Below are 20203 nucleotides of genomic sequence, written 5' to 3'. Positions count from 1 at the left end.
TTTGACCCAAATACAAGGGATTGATCCATAGAATTGAACCATTAAACTTGAAAAACTGCCAGGAATATATTTGGGCAGTGGCTGAACCCGAGTCACTACACATGACTTTAAACTAGTGAGTCGGGGGAACGGAAAGGGAAAATGACAGGGAGTATGATGGTAAATAAAAAGGTAAACAGCAGGTTAGCATGTGTACAGGAGGGTTTAAGTTCAAGGCAGACTATGAAAGAAGCAAAATGGAAGGATAACTTAGGAGATATTATTAGAGATGTTGGAAATCATGAGAGTAAGACAGCTAGTGTAAAGGCATTTTACCTGAATGCTCATAGCATTTGTAACAAGGTTGATGAGTTAACGGCACAAATCATCGTGCGTGAATGATTTGATAGCCATTACGGAGACATTGTTACAAGACGGTCACAACTGCGAGTTAAATATCCGGGGTACCAGACTATTTGGAAGGACAGACAGGAAGGTAAGGGAGGCGGTGTAGCTCTGATTTTCAAGGACAACATCAGGACAGTGTTGAGAGATAGAACCTGTACCATAGAGAATGAGGTTGAATCCATTTGGGTGGAAATTAGAAATTCTAAGAGGAAGAAATTACTGATAGGCGTAGTCTATAGGCCACCAAATAATAACATCACATTGGGGCAAGCAATAAACAAAGAAATAACTAGCGCCTGTAAAAATGGTACGGCAATTATCATGGGGGATTTTAATCTACATGTAGATTGGTCAAACCAGCTTGGTCAGGGTTGCCTTGAGGAGGAGTTTTTTGAGTGTATCCATGATAGTTTTCTTGAACATTACATAATGAAAGTGACGAGGAAGCAAGCTATCCTAGATCTGATCCTGTGTAATGAGACAGGAATAATTAGTGACCTCATAGTGAGGGATCCTCTTGGAAGGAGTGATCACAGTATGGTTGAATATAGAATACAGATGGAGAGTGTGAAGATAAAATCCAATACCAGAGACCTGTGCTTGAACAAGGGGGAACTACAATAGAATGAGGAAGGACTTGGCTAAAGTAGACTGGAAACAAAGACTTTGGTGGGACAGTTGACGAGCAGTGGAGGACTTTCAAAGCAATTTTTCAAAGTGCTCAGCAAAAGCATATTCCAGTGAAAAGGAAGGACTATAAGAAAAGGGGTAATCTGCCATGGGTGTCTAAGGAAATAAGGGAGGCTATCAAATTGAAAGAGAAGGCATACAAAGTGGCCAAAAACAGCATGAAACCATAAGATTGGGAAAACTTTAAAGGTCAACAGAAAGCCACAAAAAGAGTAATAAAGAAAAGTAACATAGAACATGAGAAAAAACTGGCACAGAACATAAAGACAGATAGCAAAAGTTTCTACAGATATATAAAATGAAAAAGAGTGGCTAAAGTAAACATTGGCCCTTTAGAGGATGAAAAGGGGAATTTAGTTATGCGATATGATGAAATGGCTGAGGCATTGAACAGGTATTTTGTATCAGTCTTCACAGTGGAGGACATTAATAACATGCCAGTAATTGACAAAGAGACGAAAGTAAATGAGGACCTGAAAACAATCATATGACGGAAGAGGTAGTGTTGGGCAAGCTAATAACTGATAAGTCTCCTGGCCCTGATGGAATGCATCCCAGGGCACTAAAAGAGACGGTGGGAGAAATAGCAGGTGCGCTGGCGGTAATTTTCCAAAATTTGCTGGACTCTGGGGCAGTCCCAGCAGATTGGAAAACAGCAAATGTGACGTCACTGTTTAGAAAGAGAGGGACACAAAAGATGGGCAATCATAGACCGGTTAGCTTAACCTCTGTATTGGGTACGATATTTGAGTATATTATTAAGGAAAAAATAGCAAGGCATCTCAATAGAAATTGTCCCGTTGGGCAGGCGCAGCATGGGTTCATGAAGGGCAGGTCATGCTTGACAGATCTTTTGGAGTTCTATGAAGACATTATGAGCAAGGTGGACAATGGGGATCCAGTAGATGTGGTGTACGTAGATTTCCAAAAGGCCTTCAACAAGCTGCCACACAAGAGGTGGCTGCATAAAATAAGAATACATGGCTTTAGGGGTTAAGTATTAGCATGGATAGAGGATTGGTTGACTAACAGGAAGCAAAAGAGTGGGGATAAATGAGTGCGATTCTGGCTGGCAAACAATGACAAGTGATGCGCCTCAGGGATCGGTGTTGGGACCGCAATTACTTACAATTTATATAGATGATATGGAGTTGGGGACCACATGTAGGGTGTCAACATTTGCAGATGACACTAAGATGAGTGGCAGAGCCAAGTGTGCAGAGGACTGTGAAACTTTGCAGAGGAACATGGATACATTGAGTGAGTGGGCAAAGGCCTGGCACTTGGAATACAATGTAAATAAATGTGAAGTCATACATTTTGGTGGGAGTAATAGTAAAAAGGATTATTACTTGAATGGTAAAAAGTTGCAGCATGCTTCTGTCCAGAGGGACCTGGGTGTCCTTGTGCAGGAATTACTGAAGCTTGGTTTGCAGGTACAACAAGTAATTAGGAAGGCACATGGAATTTTGCCCTTCATTGCTAAAGGGATTGAGTTTAAGAGCAGAGAGATTATGCTGCAGCTGTACAAGGTGCTGGTGAGGCCACACCTGGAGCACTGTGTGCAGCTTTGGTCTCCTCACTTGAGAAGAGATGTACTGGCACTGGAGGGGGTGCAGAGGAGGTGCACGAGTTGATTCCGACGTTGAGGGGTTTGACTTATGAGGAGAGGTTGAGTCGGTTGGGATTATATTCATTGGAATTCAGAAGATTGAGGGGGCATTTTAAAGAAACATATGAAATTATGAAGGGAATACATAAGATAGAAGTAGAGAGGATGTTTCCTCTGGCAGGTGAAGCTAGGACAAGAGGGCATAGCCTCAAGATTAGAGGGAGCAGATTTAGGACTGAATTGAGAAGGAACTTCTTCACCCAGAGGGTTGTTATTCTGTGGAATTCCTTGCCCAGTGAAGTAGTTGATGTGACTTCAATAAACGTTTTTAAAGCTAAGGTAGATTTTTTTGAGCAATAGGGGAATTAAGGGATACAGTGAGAGCGCAATTAAGTGGCTCTGAGTCCACAAAAAGATCAGCCATGATCTCATTGAATGGTGGAGCAGGCTCAAAGGGCCAGACGGCCTACTCCTGCTCCTGATTCTTATGTTCTTATGAAAATGATTTTAGAGTAACTATAACTGATTCAGAAATAACATAGCTCCTCAAAATGCTTCACTCATAATATCATTTGAAAGTCTGCTACACAGATGCATATTCTTTTCAGCTAAGTGATAAAATAATAATGGGCCATCAATTATTCCTGAAGGTAGGAACATTATTAGTGTTAATAGATCATGCACTTTGTTTTGCTAAGTTTTTTTTCAACTTTTTCATTAACCTCAACTGCCTTTAAGTCATTAACTGTGCAGCTACATTGATCAGGAGCTTTTTCATATAAAGCACTGGTCTATTTTACTTTATGGCATTCATCCAACATGACTGAAGTACTTATTTATATGACGTATATATTCATTGTCATACTAACTTCTGTTTAATTTTCCAGAATCCTCAGTTGATATCATACTTAAATATCTCAGCAGTTTTGATAATTGATTTATGAACAATTTTAATCTATAGCATGTTCTCTAATGGACTTTGTGGGTGAACTGCAAGTGTAGACATAGTTACAATGTTTGAACTGTATTTACTCATTTTAATGGAAACACCTCAACAACTGATGCAAATATATTAGACGTCTACGTTATTTAAATGAAAGCTCTTAGGGCTACTCAGTAACCAAGGAAATAAAGCACACACCTGATCAAAAATGCCCAGATACTCTATTTCTTGCCTTAATGTCTCACCAACAAAGTATAAAAACTCAAATGTGTAGGCATTCGCTGTGAGCATAAGAATGTTGAGGTTTCCGTGCTTACTTGTTCACCAAACAGAAGTGCAATTAGACATATTTGAATTTTCAGTTGACCTCATGCAGCTGGTGGCTAATATATTGAATAATATGCAGGGACCTTTCCTTAAAAAATATAATTAACTTCGGGAAATAGGAAACCTTCAGAAGGATAAAGGAACCTATTTCAAGAATTTTGTGCACGGAATGCAAATAAAATTATACTGTCTAGACAACTAGAGAACCTGAGAGAAAATACCTTTACTATATGTATCCCCCTCATGATTTCATAAACCTCTATAAGGTCGCCCTTCAATCTCTGATGTTCCAGCGAAGGAAGGTACTTAGGGCTCGTTGGTTAACACAGCTGCTTCACAGTGCTACGGACTTGAGGTGATTCTGGCCCTGGGTGACTGTGACTATACATTCTCCCCACGTGTGCGTGGATTTCCTCCTCTTGCTACAGTTTTCTCCCACAGTCCAAAGACGTGCAGATTAGGTGGATTGGCTGTGCTAAAAATTGTCTGAAGTGTCCAGGAACATGTAGGCTATGTGGGTTATCCATGGTAAATGTGTGCTTATGGGGATAGGGTATGGTGCTGAGTCTGGGTGCGATGTTCTTAGGAGGATCAGTATGACTCGATAGGCCAAACTGCTTCTTTCCACACTGTGGGCATTCTATGACAAAAATAGAAAGTGCTGGAAATGCGCAGCAGGTCTGGCAGCATCTGTGGAGAGAAATCTGAGTGAACGTTTCGGAACTGTTCTGAGAAAAGGTCACTGAACCTGAAACGTTCACTCTGATTTCTCTCCACAGATGCTGCCAGACCCGCTGAACTTTTCCAGCAATTTCTATTTTTGTCTCTGATTTATAGCACCTGAAGTTCTTTCAGTTTTGATTTTGGGATTTTTTTTAACTTTGATCTATAAATCTTTTCTGCATCCTTTCCAATTTAACAATATCCTTCCTACACAGATGGCCAGAACTGGACAATCTGATTTTTCCCGTTCATATGCAGATTAAAATCGCCCGTGATTATTGTTGTCCCTCTGTTAAAAGAACATAATAATTTTTTCTTGTATACTTGGTCCTAAACTTCCACTAATGGCATCTTACACCTGCTGCTCCTTAACTCCACCCAAACTGCTTCAACATCCTGATAGCCTCAACCAATGTCACCTGTATTGAACCAATGTGAGCTTTGATCAAAAGTGCTACCCCTTCACCTCTACCTAATTTTCGTGCCTCAATATTAAACATTCATCTGTTCTAATCCTGTAGCCCTGTCTCCATAATGGCTATCAAGTGATACCAAATGTACTATCAATTTATTTACTTTGTTGTAAAAGGTACTGCATTCAGATAGTAAGCCTTTAGCTTTGTCTTTTTAAACTTTTACAATATCTAATCTTTTGTTGGTGTACTTTTAGTATTCGGTTTTTTTTTCTCTGTGGTTTCCTGTCATTCTCTGGCCTTCATTTCTCATATTAGTGTTTTACTCTCCTGCCTCGAATGTGAATGCTGGAGATCTGAACTGGAAACAGAAATTGTTGACAAAATTCAGCTGGTCTGGCAGCATCTGTGGAAAGAAAGCAGTTAATGTTTTAAGTCTAGTAATTCTTCGTCATTTTACTGAGTTTTGCAAGCAATTTCTATTTTTGCATTGGTAATTTTGTTTAACCAACTTAAATCCTTTATTTCTCATCCAAATGAGCTGAAAAAGGACCTGCCAATCTGATGAATTTACATAGTTTAGTTTTCAAGTGCAGCCTCCTTCACAGCACAAGATTCCACCAAATCACTTTAATTAGCCTTTAAGTCCTGGTTACCAAACTCTGATTTAGTGCTGTGTTAATGGTATTTAGTTTTTTTTTCTCATTACATATGTTTGGTTGCAAACTTGAGACTGATATTAAAATGAAATCCTCAATAATGACACTTCTACAGTTAGAACAGCAATAACTGGCTTTTCTAATGTGAAATAAAATGTCTGGAGATGCAAAGAGTGAGAAGAAAATAAGGAGAAATCAATAGAACAGATGTTAATTCATACACAAGTGTCAAAGGCATGTGACTAAAACTTTGGCTGAAAGATTGATTTGAATAAGGTTTCTAAGATTGGCAAGAGATGTGGGGAACTCTGGACAGCACAAACAAAACAGCCAAAAACTCTTTCAATGCTAGAATAATGAGAGAAGGACAAAATCGGAGACTTTTGGGTTAAAGAAGGGAATATAAGGCTAGAGTTAATTGCAATGATAGTGTAAGATGTGACACGGAGGTATTAGAAACTAGGAATTTTAAATTCTGAACGCAGGAAATTAAAGCTAGGGTACACATTTGGATTTACATCAGCTGAGTGTCACTAGACAAGAAATTGAGATATAATGACAAAGACATGAGAGAATTGCTGACCAGAGTTAATTGGAAGGGGAGCCTAGCCAGAAAGATGGTAGAGCAACAACAGCAGGACTTTCTGGCCTGATTCAAGAGGTACAGCAGAATTTCATCCCATGGAAGAAGAAACATACAAGACAACCATGGCTGACAAAGAATGTGAGTGACAGCATAAAAGAAAAAGGTTAAAATGCATTGAAGGTTAGTGGGAAACCAAAGTATTGGGAAGAGTTTAAAAACCAGCAGAGGACAACTAAAAAAAGCAATAAAGGAGGAATGATGAAATATGACTGTAATATTAGGTAGTGAAATAAAAGAAGATTGCATGCGTGTTATTTTAGATATATAAAATGTAAGAGAGTGGCAAGAGTGTACATTAAACTCCTGGAAAATGATGCTGGAGAAGTAGTAATAAGGAATAAAGAAATGGTAGAGGAACTGATTAGATACTTTGCAGCAGTTTTCACAGTAGAAGACACCAGCAGCATGCTAGAACATCAAGAGTTAAGGAGCAGAGGTGAGTGTACTGGCCATCACTGAGGGGAAAGTATTGAATGGTCTGATGGTAGATAAATCACCTGGATTGGATTAACTACACCTCAGAGTTCTGAAGGAAAAAGATGAGGAGATTGTGAAGGTATTGATGGTTATTTTCCAGGAATCACTGGAGTCAAGGAGGATCTCAAAGGTGTGGAAAATAGCTAATGTAATGACCCTGTTTAAGAAGGAAGGAAGGCTGAAGACAGAAAATTGTAGGCTGGTTATCTTGACTTCGATGGTTGGCAAGGTTTTAGAACCCAGGATTGAGCATGAAATTGCAGAGTGCTTCGAAATGAATTGTAAAATAGCGCTAAGTCAGCACAGCTTTGTCAAGAGAGGTCATGCCTGACAAAATTCTTTGAGGAAGTAACAAGCAACTTAGGCAAAGGAGAGCCAGTGGAAGTGATCTGTTTGGATTTCCAGAAGGCCTTTGACATGGCACAAGGGGCCACTAAATAAGACAATTGCCCATGATGTAAGGGGGCGAAGCACTAGCGAGATTAGAGGGTTGGTTGACTGGCAGAAGCAAGAGAGTGGGGGATAAAAGGATCTTTTTTAGGATAGTAGCTAGTAACCAGTGCAGTTCCACAGGGATTATTGTTGGGACCACAAGTATTCTCATTAATCATTAGTAATCTAAACAAAGGGACTAAGGGCATTGTTGCTAATTTTTGCAGATGAACCAAGATAGGTGGGGGAACAAGTAGTGTTGAGGAAGCAGGGATGCTGCAGAAGGACTTGGATGGTCTAGGAGAGTGGGCAAAAAAGTGGCAGTTGGAATACAAAGTGGGCAAGTGTGAGATTATTAACTTTGGTAAAGAATAGAGGATCTGGAGCACAACGGAACTGGGGAGCCTAGTTTAGGACTCTCTTAAGGTTAACCTGGTGGTTCAACTGGCAGTTAGGAAGGCAAATGCAATGTTAGTATTCATTTAAAGAGGGCTTGAATACAAGAGCAGGGATGTACTGCTGGCACAGAGTTTACAAACTGGAGGCTTAACTATAGGCATGAGAATGCACGGCGGCACAGAATTTATCTGGATTCATGGAACCAGGAAGGAATCACATTTCTTAAGATAATAATAATGTAGTAATGAGAAGAAAGAGCTGTAGATACTGAAAGTCTGAAATAAAAACAAAGTGCTGGAGAAACTGAACTTGTCTGGCATCATCTTTGTTCTTGATGTAGAGCAGTAGGCCAGTGTGTTAGGGCATACTGTGTTCTCCTCTTGTCTGTTTAGTAGGCATCTGTGGATGAAGTTGCGGGGATATTCAATTATAGCAAAGATTTTGTATCGGTGGTCTTTCTCTTTCCTGCATAGGTCCAGAGTGTTGCAATTTGTCCTCGCCCACTTAACTAGTGTCCTGATGCAGCTTTGTTTGTGGGCACTGGAGTGGTTACTGTGGAAGTTGAGGATTTGATCAGTGTGGGTTGCTTTCCTGTATACTAAGGTTTGAAACTCTCCATTGTTCATATGCTCAACTTTAACATGCAGAAAGAGAAATTCATTGTTGTTTCCTTCTTCCCTTGTGAATTTAATCCCTGCAAATACAGTGCTGATGAGGTGGTGAGTCTTTTCTAATTTGTTGCATTTCAGAATGACGAATGTGTCAGGTACATACCGATTGCAACCATAGAATTGGACCCCATGTACAAACCCATGCAAATCAAAACCAGAAATGACACAACTCACCATAATGGACCAGACAGTACAAATTCCAAGCAGAGTAGAATAACATTATTTCCTCAGAGGGAATGCTGATGATGTCACCCAGCATGATGACGAAATGTCTAAACAAGAATGATCCAGCTTAGCGAGCAAATCAACAACCACAGACTGCTGAACATTTATATAACGTTGGAAGGTTCCCCACAATGCTATTTAAAGAAAATCTCAACTGGAGTCATAGAATCATTGGGTTGTGTCTGATCAACTATCTTGGAATTCAAATGTCAGGACGAAAACCCACGTTTGCCAGCAGCATGAGCAACTGGCAATTTTAACATAATCTCTCCTAAGTGGCTCCACCATTCACTTACCAGTGTGAGCGGGTTAGCTGATGCTGCCTTACTGGGGCAGCATGCTGGAAATTAAGCCCCGCCATTCATGAAGTCATCGCATAAGTTAAAAATTCATGCAAGAATGCAAAGTCCCAAATTTAAACCGAAAGAACTGTGAAAGCTGTAAGTTAGGAACAAAAACAAAGTTGTTGGAATAGCTCAGCAGGTCTGGTAGCATCTGTGAAGGTAAAAACAGAGTTAACGTTTCGGGTCCGGTGACCCTTCCTCAGAACTGCTCTTATGGATGAAGGAAAAAAGGTTGGGAACCACATTTCAATGGAACCAGTCCATAGGGTTTGCTGCAATGATCCTGTTGCTTGCCAGGAATCTCAATCTCTACTCTCCAGGTTCTTTTCCCTTCTGCAACATCGCTTAGTTACTGGTAAAGACCACAGCTTACAACAACTAGCGGGAGAAATGAACTGTCTATCTTTACCTTCAGCAAAGGTAGTAGATTCGCCAACTTTAGGTACATTTAAGTCGTCATTGGACAAGCATATGGACGTATATGGAATAGTGTAGGTTAGATGGGCTTGAGATCGGTATGACAGGGTCGGCACAACATCGAGGGCCGAAGGGCCTGTACTGTGCTGTAATGTTCTATGTTCTATGTATTTTACCAGAGTGTGAGAGTGAGACTGTCAGCTCACCTTGCAGAGGTCTGAGAGCTTCTTACAGCATTGTTCACACCCAGGAACCATTAAGCTACCAAGGAACAAATCAGAGTAATCATGCTGTTGACCTTTGGCAACTGTGACAGATCACAATTCCACAAACCAGTCTGTACCCTGTTGCTTGCGAAATCACAATTTGTATGGACACACCAGTGCCAGGCTGTCTCCTCTTACACCTTCGCTCACTGCTTGCAAAATAACATGTAAACACAGCTTACAAGTTTCAGTAGCTCCCTTTATAAAAGTACAGCAATTCCTTTCTTCGTCAGTTCTTTGTTGCAGAGCAGCCCAATTTTCCAATTCAGATCACAATCGAAAATAATGTAAAAAAATTAAGTAAAATAATAAGACAATAATGCTGCCTGTCCAATCTCAATTCTGGTCAGAGAATAGAAAAGACTGGTTTCTAACCTAATATTATTACACATTTCTAAAACAGATGGTTTTGAACCCAGGTCTCCTGGCTGTAAATGCTGTCTTCTGTGGAATCACTGATGACACTCGGGAACGGCATCTCAGAAATCCTAGTAGTATCTTAGAATATTAGTCTGCTGTAACACTTTACAGTGTAGAAAGGGGTTTGCAATCCATAACCATGATGACAGCAATCTAAACTTCTGCTTCAGCACTCAAACATTAGGTGTTTGCTGCAATATTGCAATGAAATGCTGCATCACGTTTGGTTCTACAAGAATGTAAACAGATATGACCAACACTTCAATGCTGAAAAGATTGGGTTCAAACCTCTGCACAAGTTCATATGCCAGATTTTTGTTGGACCCTCCCTTCCACTTCAGTATGGCCATGGGCTTAATAGCTGACTTTACAATAGACCAAGCATTTAGTTATGTGTATACTACTTTTGTTTTAAATGTGGTCTGGTCCTAAGTCTTAGACTATGCTGCCTGGTTCTAGAATCCCTAATGAGTGGAAATAGTTTACCTTCATCTCCCTTTAATCAAATCACCCCTTTAACCATCTAAATTCCAGAGAAAGCATGCCTAATTTTCAATTTAACCCCTGAAACCTGGGTGTCATTCTTGTAAACCTATGTTCTATTCCTTCCAAAACCATTATATTATCCCTAAGGTGTGGCCAAGAGCTGCTCAAGATACTCTAAGTGGAGTCTAACCATACTTTTGAGTAACAACAATATAACTTGTGCATTCTTGTACTACAGTCCTCTAAATATAAAAGTCAGTATTCCATTAGCTTTCTTGATTATTTTCTACACATATTTATGACATTTTAAAGATCAATGCACTTGAACCCCAAGTATCTTTGGACATTCCATCCATTCACTGTATTTACATTCATACTATCTAGAACATACCCTGAACGATCCTTTTCTCAGCCCAAAATGGATAACCACACACTAACATTGCTTGGTGTCTCACCATGTTCAGATCTCACCTCTATGCTTTCCTCTAAATTTCTTGTGGTACCAATAGCAATAGTGTTACCTAGAATGGTGACGAAACGTCTAAAAACGAACCTTTCAGCTCAGCGAGCAAACTTACATCCAGAGCTAAGCTGTAGCTTAATATGAAATCAATTGATTGTGTAGGTTCATTATTTCTGCTGTCTTGCTGTTCCTTCACTGCCTGGCCAAGTTGCATATCTTTGGTTTCAAAAATTTGAAAGGTACCAGGGTAAGGTTGTGGCACAGAAAGTTGTATTTTACATTATAGCCCCTTGTAATACAGAACAGTATGTGCTATGAGCGGGATCTGAGGTTGATGAAGGCCGATCAGGTTTGAGGAAACCATTCTTGTCAATGGCTTTGGCCTGTTGCTGTTCACCGTCTCATCAATGACAATTTCCAATAATGATTTTATTGTATCCTCCATAAGAGATTGTTAGGGCATGGAGTCATGCCTGTTTCCATTTTGTTAGTTCTTCATGCTACCAATTGTGCGCTACCTCGTCCTCTGAGAAGGGGAAGTCTGTTAATGTGTTCCACGCAATCTATCTGAAATGTTGATGTTGTCATGGTTTAAGTAGCTGATAGTGTGTTCAAGCTGTAAATGTGGATGAGAGGCTTGGAAAAGTACCAAGTGGGTGAGGAAGTGACAAAACAAATGATTGCCCAGTATGAGCCCATTTGAAATAGATTGCTTTGCATGTGTTGTAGGTGTGGTGAATTGAATTGTGTTTGAGGCTATTGCAAAGTATTTGGGCAATGACTTTTTTGGTAAGTTCATTGACCTTGACCATTTGTATCATGTCATTAACATTTTTGTCCATTGCGGTCTGCTTTGCTTCCAAAACCTTCTGAGTCCAGAAGGCTTTCTGGCCCTCTGCAAAGGTGGAGAATCCTTTTTCTTTACACCTTTACCAAGGTTTCCATTTATGTGTTGGAAAAACAGGATCCCAATCTCTTCTCTTTACAGTATTTTCCAGGTCAGCCATTTCCTGAATGTGACAATGAAGATTATGTTCAAGGGAGGATGCATTATCCTAAGTGGCTTTAGGCATTATGTCTTGTCCTGTAACAACATATCTCCCTATTGAGAGGTGCAGGATAGATTAAAGTGGTTAACACCACTCATCACTTTGGTCTCTTCTGATGTCTCCAGCCAATCAACAGTATTTTTCATATTGGCTGGAATATGAAGAATAGTTTGGCATACTTATGCTTCACAAACAACAGCTGCTTTTTAATCTTGATTCAGATTCTTGATTCAGAATAAATCACTTGCTCATATTTGAGGGCTTTTGAATTTGACACCTATATCTTGCAATGTATTTTTTAATTTAATTTAAAGCTATTACTTTTCAATGTTTGTTAAATTCATTCCTTTTACCCTAAAACATTTCCACAATGAAATAACCTGAAATGTTTTCACCAATAGAATATATTGCTTATTTAACTAATAGGCTGAAATTCATGATATGCTAGTCAAGACCACAATCAAAAGATTATTTGGGAAAGAAAAATTATGAAGTTAGCCTTAATGATGCTATTTCTGCTGAATTTTATGCTTTCATAATCACCCAGTGGTTAAAGAAAACATTGTCATTTCTTTTTAGTAAAACTTTTGAGTATGATTAACGTTTATAAAAACTGGAAACCTGCCTTTGGCCCATGTGGAATAAAAATAAAAACACAAAATGTACTTCAAAGTATTTATCTTTTAAAGAAAAATAAAATTGTACTATTCTTCAACACTCTCAGAAGGTTTTAGTATAAGATGCGTGAGTAGCATACCAAATAAAAAATTGACTGCACTATGTTGTTCTTTGTAGCCTTCGTTAATGTAACAACTAGTTCATTATCCTTGAAGTCAGTCTATTAACATTTGTAATGGAAGCCTCAATGCAAATATATTTTCCATATTGAAATTTTTTGGATGTTGCAATTGAAATGTTATTTGACTATTATCATTACATTAGAATGTTACTATTTAGCAATTTACATAGTTATCTTACTACGTTTAGAAGCAATTCAGAGAAGGTTTATTCAGCTCGTTCCTGGGATGAAAGCCTTATGAAAAAAGATTGAATGGGTTAGGCCTCTAACCATTCAGCTTTTGAATAATGAGATGATCTTATTAAAACATATATGATCTTGATGGGACTGGATAGGGTGGATACCAATCGGAGAGTACATATATTGAAAATAATAGGCCATTTTTTAAAGACAAATGAGTTTTTCTTTCTGAGGGTCATTAGAGTGTGAACTGTCATTCCCTGGAAGATAGTTGAGGCCAGCTCTTTAAATTAATTCAAAGCTGTGTTAAATTAATTTTTGACAGAGAAGGAAGTCTAGTGTTATGAAGTGCAGGCAAGAAAGTGCAGCTGAGACCACAAATAGTTCAGCCACAATCTTGATAAATGATAGAGTGACCTCAAAAGGGACAAATGGCTGACTCCTGTTTCTATGTTCCTACATTGTATAATTTATTTATTCAACAGTATATATTCATTTTAACAGTTGCTATTTGTAAAATATTCCTAAACACTGCAAAGTTCTGGGAAAAAAAAGCTGTTCTTTGTTTCAAAATCACAAATATAAACATAGCAACTTGCAGTACTTGAGTCTTTTGAGCAAGATATGTCCTTACATTTCTGTAAATGAGTAGTACTTTTATATTTTTCTTTACTGAATATGGGGCATTATCATTTTCTATGAACATTAGAAATAACAGTAGGACGTAAACCATACAACCCCTTATGGTCAAACATTCAGTCGTATCCAGTTAGTATTTAGCCTCAACTCCTAATTTTATTCTGCAGCCTGTACCCCTTGGATCTCTGAGAGAACAACAGTCTCTCTTTATCTCAGCCTTAAATATACTTAGTCACGTGGTATCCATGATCTTCTGGGTAGATAATTCCAATTATTTTGAATCCTCTTTGCATAAAGCATTTTCTCCTCATTCCAGCCCCTTTTGCTGAAATTGTTCCCACATATGCTAAATTCTCAAGAGGGGGGAGACAACCTTTTCATATTCACCATGTCAAGCCCTTCAGAAGTTTGTATGTTTCAATGAGATTGCCTCTTATTCTTCTAACCTCAGCCAATGGGCCAGAATATAGCTCACTAAAAACCTATTAATTTATATAGAGTTAAAAATGGACCCTATAGACCCAATTTATTCAGCTTTTTATCATGGGATAACCCTCCTGTCCCAGAAGCCAAACTTCACTCTACCGTCTCTAATGCTAGTCATCCTTCCATAAATATGGAGACCAAAACAGTGCACAGCATTCCAGGTGTGGTTTCCTCAAAACCCTATACAGTTTAGTCCAGACTTGCTTATTCTTGTAATCCAATCCGTTTGCAATAAAATATTGCTGTGCCAGCCTGATGACTTTGTGTCCTTTGCACAATCATGCCAAAGTCTCTCTAATTATTAACATTTACAAATTTCACCCTTTAAAACATATTTTGCATTTCTGTTCTTCCTACAAATAACCTCTCACTTCTCCATATTATTTTCTATCCACTATCTTATTGCTAGTCACTTAATCAGCCTAATCCTTTTAACAATCATTTTGTTGCTTCCTCACTTAGATCCCCATTTGTCTTTGTAGTATTAACAAACTTCAATACAGTGCTCTCTCTTCATCTAAGCCACTAATATTGATTGTAAATAGGTGAAGCCTTAGCACTCTGTTGAACTCTTGACAGTGGCAGTTTAACCATAAGTTCCTTGGAAACACTGGATACCACAATAAAAATTGTGTCTTCAGCACTTCAAGTCGCCATGTTTAGGCTTGGTTTCAATTTAGTCAGTCAGATTGTGACCTTACAGATGATTGCAATGTCAGAATTCTTTGAAAGAGGATTCTGATGACTTAGTCATGTCAATTTTTCATTAAAACTTTAAGATTTTATAATGATTTTTCTTTTCATTTATTATAATCTTTGAATATTTTTGAAACTCCAATTAGTGAGATCTTATGGCCTTTAAAAATGTTCTTAGATCAGGACCAAAAGTATGTCTCCACTATGCTAATGATGCCTGGTCACGCTCCTGCATCTGCTGACCAGAAGCAGCTCTATGATCACTGGAGCAGCCTGTGCTGCTGTGACAGGTATGAGAAGTTTTGGGCACTCAAGATGAAAGCATCTTCAAAAAATGTATGAAATTTTTAAAAATATATTTGTGATCAAAGAGTGACCTGTGGCTGCAGCTGTAGCCTCGTGGCAGAAAAGGCTCAGGTATAGAGAGAGAATGATAGAACATAGAACATAGAACAGTACAGCACAGAACAGGCCCTTCAGCCCACAATGTTGTGCCGACCATTGATCCTCATGTATGCACCCTCAAATTTCCGTGACCATATACATGTCCAGCAGTCTCTTAAATGACCCCAATGACCTTGCTTCCACAACTGCTGCTGGCAACGCATTCCATGCTCTCACAACTCTCTGCGTAAAGAACCTGCCTCTGACATCCCCTCTATACTTTCCACCAACCAGCTTAAAACTATGACCCCTCGTGCTAGCCATTTCTGCCCTGGGAAATAGTCTCTGGCTATCAACTCTATCTATGCCTCTCATTATCTTGTATACCTCAATTAGGTCCCCTCTCCTCCTCCTTTTCTCCAATGAAAAGAGACCGAGCTCAGTCAACCTCTCTTCATAAGATAAGCCCTCCAGTCCAGGCAGCATCCTGGTAAACCTCCTCTGAACCCTCTCCAAAGCATCCACATCTTTCCTATAATAGGATAATCAGAGGATTCATGGGCCAGCTGAGCAGTTACAAACAAGTTACTCTGTGTGTACCAAGCTTTACCCTTAGCTGAGGCTACACAAGACAGCATCCCCAATCTCATTGGCTTTAGCAGGTGAGTAGCAATTGATGACCACCTCTTAAGGGGGCAGAATTATGTGGGCAATTGACCTGATACGCTCATTTCCAAATTTCTTGTGACGGGCCTGCAATGGACCACAGACATTCTGTCCTAAGTTTCAAATACAAAATATCTTGTGCATTTACTGAAGAAAAGTGTCTAATTACCAAAATGTATAGTGCAGAAAATTCATAACTTATATTTGAAAGCTCATTGTTATCATCATTGAGCTAAATCTCTAATTATGTCCTGTTTTGACTTACAGGTGTTTGTCAGAATACTTGACAATAATGATAATGGACCTGTGTTCTCCAAACCAAGCTATGATGTTACGATTTCTGAAGATGCTGCCATAAATACTGAAATTCTACACATCAAAGCTACTGACAGGGATGAGAAAAGCAAGTTAACATACTCTATACATAGCAGTATAGATTCCATAAGTCTGCATAAATTTCATCTTGATCATAGTACGGGAATGTTGAGCATAGCTGAAAAGTTGGATCATGAAGCACAGACTCAGCATAGTTTAACTGTAATGGTAAGTGAGTGTTTTACACGTCATTTCCAGAATTTTCCTATTAGAGGAATATCTTTTCACATCAAAACTGATACATGCTGCAAGCACTTATCTTGATTCAATTTGGAGATGCCTCTTTTACTGAAAGTTCTATCATGGAATCTTGTTAAGGGACCACTGAAGATTATAGATTGTAGCATTTGTGTATTTTATTTTGGTTATTCCTATCTATGCTGAAACTAGCCATTTTACCGACAGTACTTGTTACATTCAATTGTCTGGGGAGATATTACCCCGTGAATTGGCACTGACGAATGTGCTATATGGGAAGTAATTGTTTAGAGAGAAATTAATAATCTGAACTTCAATGTAGGACCCTTGATTGTTATCTACAAATTTCCCACCAAAATTCATCATGCAATTGAATGTTTTAAAGATAACTGTAGACTCCAAAAGGATATTAATTATTTGGCTGAGGAGGCAAGAAAGAGGCAAATAGAATTCATTCCAGAGGAGTGTGAGTTAATATGCTTGGGGAGGGCAAACAAAAACTAGAAAATACATAATAAGCAGGCAGATAGAGGATGTGCGAAATCTTAGAGCATATCCACATGTTCTTAAAAGTGCATGGCAGGACAAGTTGATGAGATGGGAAAGAAAGTACATAGAATGCTTCCTTTTCATTGATGAGGCATGGGGATGTAGTACCAGAAATGTGTGAAACATTGATTAAGCCACTGCTGGAACTTGGTGTACAATTAAGTGAGCCCTTGATACAAAAGACAGGAAGGCCTGTTTCTCTTACTAGATAGGTCAGATACCAGAGCACAGATTCAAAGTAATTGATAGAAGAATTAGAAAGGACATGAAAAATGTTTTTACCTGGAGGGTGGTGAATGTTTGGACTCAGCAGCCTGGTTTGTTGGCGGAGACAAAACTGTTGTGGACCAGACCAAATCTCCTCAAAATATATTAAGAAAATAGCCTAAGCACCACCTTTTTTGTTTTTAAAGCATGTGTAAGGCATTGTGTTCTGGATGCAGTTTAATTCGCCAAACTACCAGGTTTGAATCAAAACACACTTTATTTTTACACTATAATTAAAATACAAACAAAGCAAAGAATTGGAGTAACTTAACTCTACTGGAAGACTCAACGGAATAACAAATTGTATAACTACTAGACAGCAACTGTTCCAATATAGTAGCATCCTATAAACCCGTTCTTGGCAAAGACAAAGTCAGTAAAATATGTTGTCCCAGAAGCAATTCTAGAAGCAGGAAGAGAACCTCAGCTTTTATCTGTAACAGAGAGGGAAATATTAACTTCTACATCTGGCCTCAAGACCCAGCAACTGCTGAAAGCTATAAGTAAAATCATAGTTCTGTGGGAGCTTGACCCCACCCATTCATGCTGCTTCTATTATTTCAATCTTTTAAAAGAAAAGGAAGCCAGCTGCGCTCAGAGCCGTCAGCTCATTTCCAGGTTTACAATAATTCCCTTAAAAAAAAACAGAACAAATCCTCCTTAAAGGCACATCTTGTAATGGAATCCCTCCAGTTGTTGGAAAGGAATCTGTATCTGCAGCTGTAATGCTATAATCTGCAATGCTACAGACCAGAAACTGGAAGGTGAAATTAAGATTTTCTAGACAAAATGCACGTAATCTTCTCTTTCTGTGTGTAACCTTGCAATACTTCTATTACTGTACTTATATTTACTGCACTCATTAGGTCATTGAAGCATTGCTTAAGTTTATGTTCTTATAAATATTCATAAATTTATTCTGCCCAATGCTGAGGAACAGAATATTTTTCTTTGGCATCACCTCTTGTCATTGGATATCAGAGAACTTAGGCATGGCCTAGCAACTTGTTAGTGAGAATCTCCACTTCCTAGCAGTATTGCTGACCAAGCAGTGAGTGAATGCAATCTTTATTTGGTTGGTTTTGAATATATCTCTGGAAAAGAAAATGGCTATAAAATCTCACTTTGGGAAGTGGACAGGCATTTTGTTTCAAAGTGATTGGATGATAAAATGAAAATGAGATCTCGAAGTGAGAATAGTTTGGTTATCAATCAACAATGCCAAATAAATTTGATGTTTGCTTGCTCTCAAAATCTCGGTTTTAAAAAAGCCGTGCTGTTAAGTAATAAGGGACATTACAGGCAAATTCACCTCAGAGTACAATGGGACATTGATCAGATGGACCAGTGGGCTGAGTGGCAGATGGAGTTTAATTTAGAGAAATGAAAGGTGATGTATTTTGGAAAGGCAGATCGGGGCAGAACTTACACACTTAGTGGTTAGGTCCTGGGGAGTATTGCTGAACAAAGAGACATTGGAGTGCAGATTCTTAGTTTCTTGAAAGTAGAGTCCCAGGTAGATAGGATAGTGAAGAAGGTGTTTGGCATGCTTGCCTTTATATGATCAGTACATTGAGTATAGAAGTTGGAAGGTCAAGTTGCAACTGTACAGAACATTGGTTAGGCCACTTTTGGAACACTGCAGTCAGTTCTGGTCTCCCTGCTGTAGGAAGGGTGTTGTGAAGCTTGAAAGGGTTCAGAAAAGTGTTACAAGTATGTTGCCAGGGTTAGGGGATTTAAGCTATAGGGAGAGACTGAATAGGCTGAGGGTATTTTTCTTGGAGTCTGAGGGGTGACCATATGGAAATTTTAAAAAATCTATGTCCGTCATGATGGGGTGAATAGCCAAGGTCTTTTCCCCAGGGTAGTGAGATCCAAAACTAGACCACATAAGTTTAAGGTGAGAGTGGAAAGATTGAAATGGAACCTAAGGAGGCAACTTCTTCAGATGGAAGGTGGTGTGTGTATGGAATGAACTGCCAGAGGAAGTGGTGGAGACTGGTACAATTATAACATTTGAAAGACCGCTAGATGGGCGTATGAATAGGAAGAGTTTAGAGGGATATGGGCCAAATGCTGGCAAATGGGATTAGATTAATTTAGGATATCTAGTCAGCATGAGCGAGTTAGACCGAAGCGTCTGTTTCCATGCTGTACAGCTCTATGATTCTATATCCTTGCATCAACACAAACACTTATCCTCAGTGGGAATCACTAGTTTGCAATCAGAAGCTGAATTCCTCTTAAAATTGCTTTCTACTCCTGCAGCAATTTTGTTTTTATTTACCCCAGTATTAAATATTGATCTGATAGCTTAGTTTGATTGCAATGATATAGCACTGCACATAAGTTTGGTACTGTTTACAGGTCCAAACCCTTTTGAGAAGTTGTTGATCTAATAATATTAAATTAACTGATTTATTTAACCTAGTTGAAAGATAAACACAGATGATACTGCCATGCTGAAGGAATACAGGAATCAATTTTCTTATGAAAGTTCATGCTAACTTAGTAATCAGGGCAACTCATTTCTTTTTAATGACTGGAAAAGGAAGGACTTCCAATGTGGGTCAGATCAAGGTTCAGATTCTCATGGAGTCACAGTATTTCCTTTAAGAATGACAAGCAGGGTTCTGAAGTGCAATTTTTAAATCCATTTCTAACAGATCCCATTTTCGCTTTGAGGCAGGCCTCATTTTCACTAAAGCAAGGGCTATGTGGGAGTCATGATTTTTTTAAAAAATAGACATGAATGCTCTTGCAAGTTGTAGAATGAATAAGTTCTGTTGAATTGTCTAGATATGACATTATTTAAATACCCCAAAAATTTTTAAAATATGATGTCTTTGCCATTGAGAGTTGGAAAAAAAAATTTCGTCTGACAGCTATAATATCAGTTAGCTGATGTTTTCTTG

At 38.7% G+C, this 20203-nt stretch overlaps 1 protein-coding gene across 7 annotated transcripts in view; it reads left to right on the top strand.

The window, feature by feature from the left end:
- fat3a (FAT atypical cadherin 3a) overlaps positions 1-20203 on the top strand; it is an 808281-nt gene that overhangs the window by 619616 nt on the left and 168462 nt on the right. For all 7 annotated transcript variants that reach the window (XM_059646553.1, XM_059646555.1, XM_059646551.1 and 4 more), the window contains one exon: positions 16167-16442. In XM_059646553.1, coding sequence (XP_059502536.1) covers positions 16167-16442 — 276 coding nt within the window. The remainder of the gene's footprint in view (positions 1-16166; positions 16443-20203) is intronic.

This window comes from Stegostoma tigrinum, chromosome 6 (assembly GCF_030684315.1).
Source record: "Stegostoma tigrinum isolate sSteTig4 chromosome 6, sSteTig4.hap1, whole genome shotgun sequence".
In the NCBI taxonomy this organism is placed as follows: domain Eukaryota; kingdom Metazoa; phylum Chordata; class Chondrichthyes; order Orectolobiformes; family Stegostomatidae; genus Stegostoma; species Stegostoma tigrinum.
Note: the sequence above shows the minus strand (reverse complement) of the source record. Positions and strands in the feature narration are given on the sequence as shown.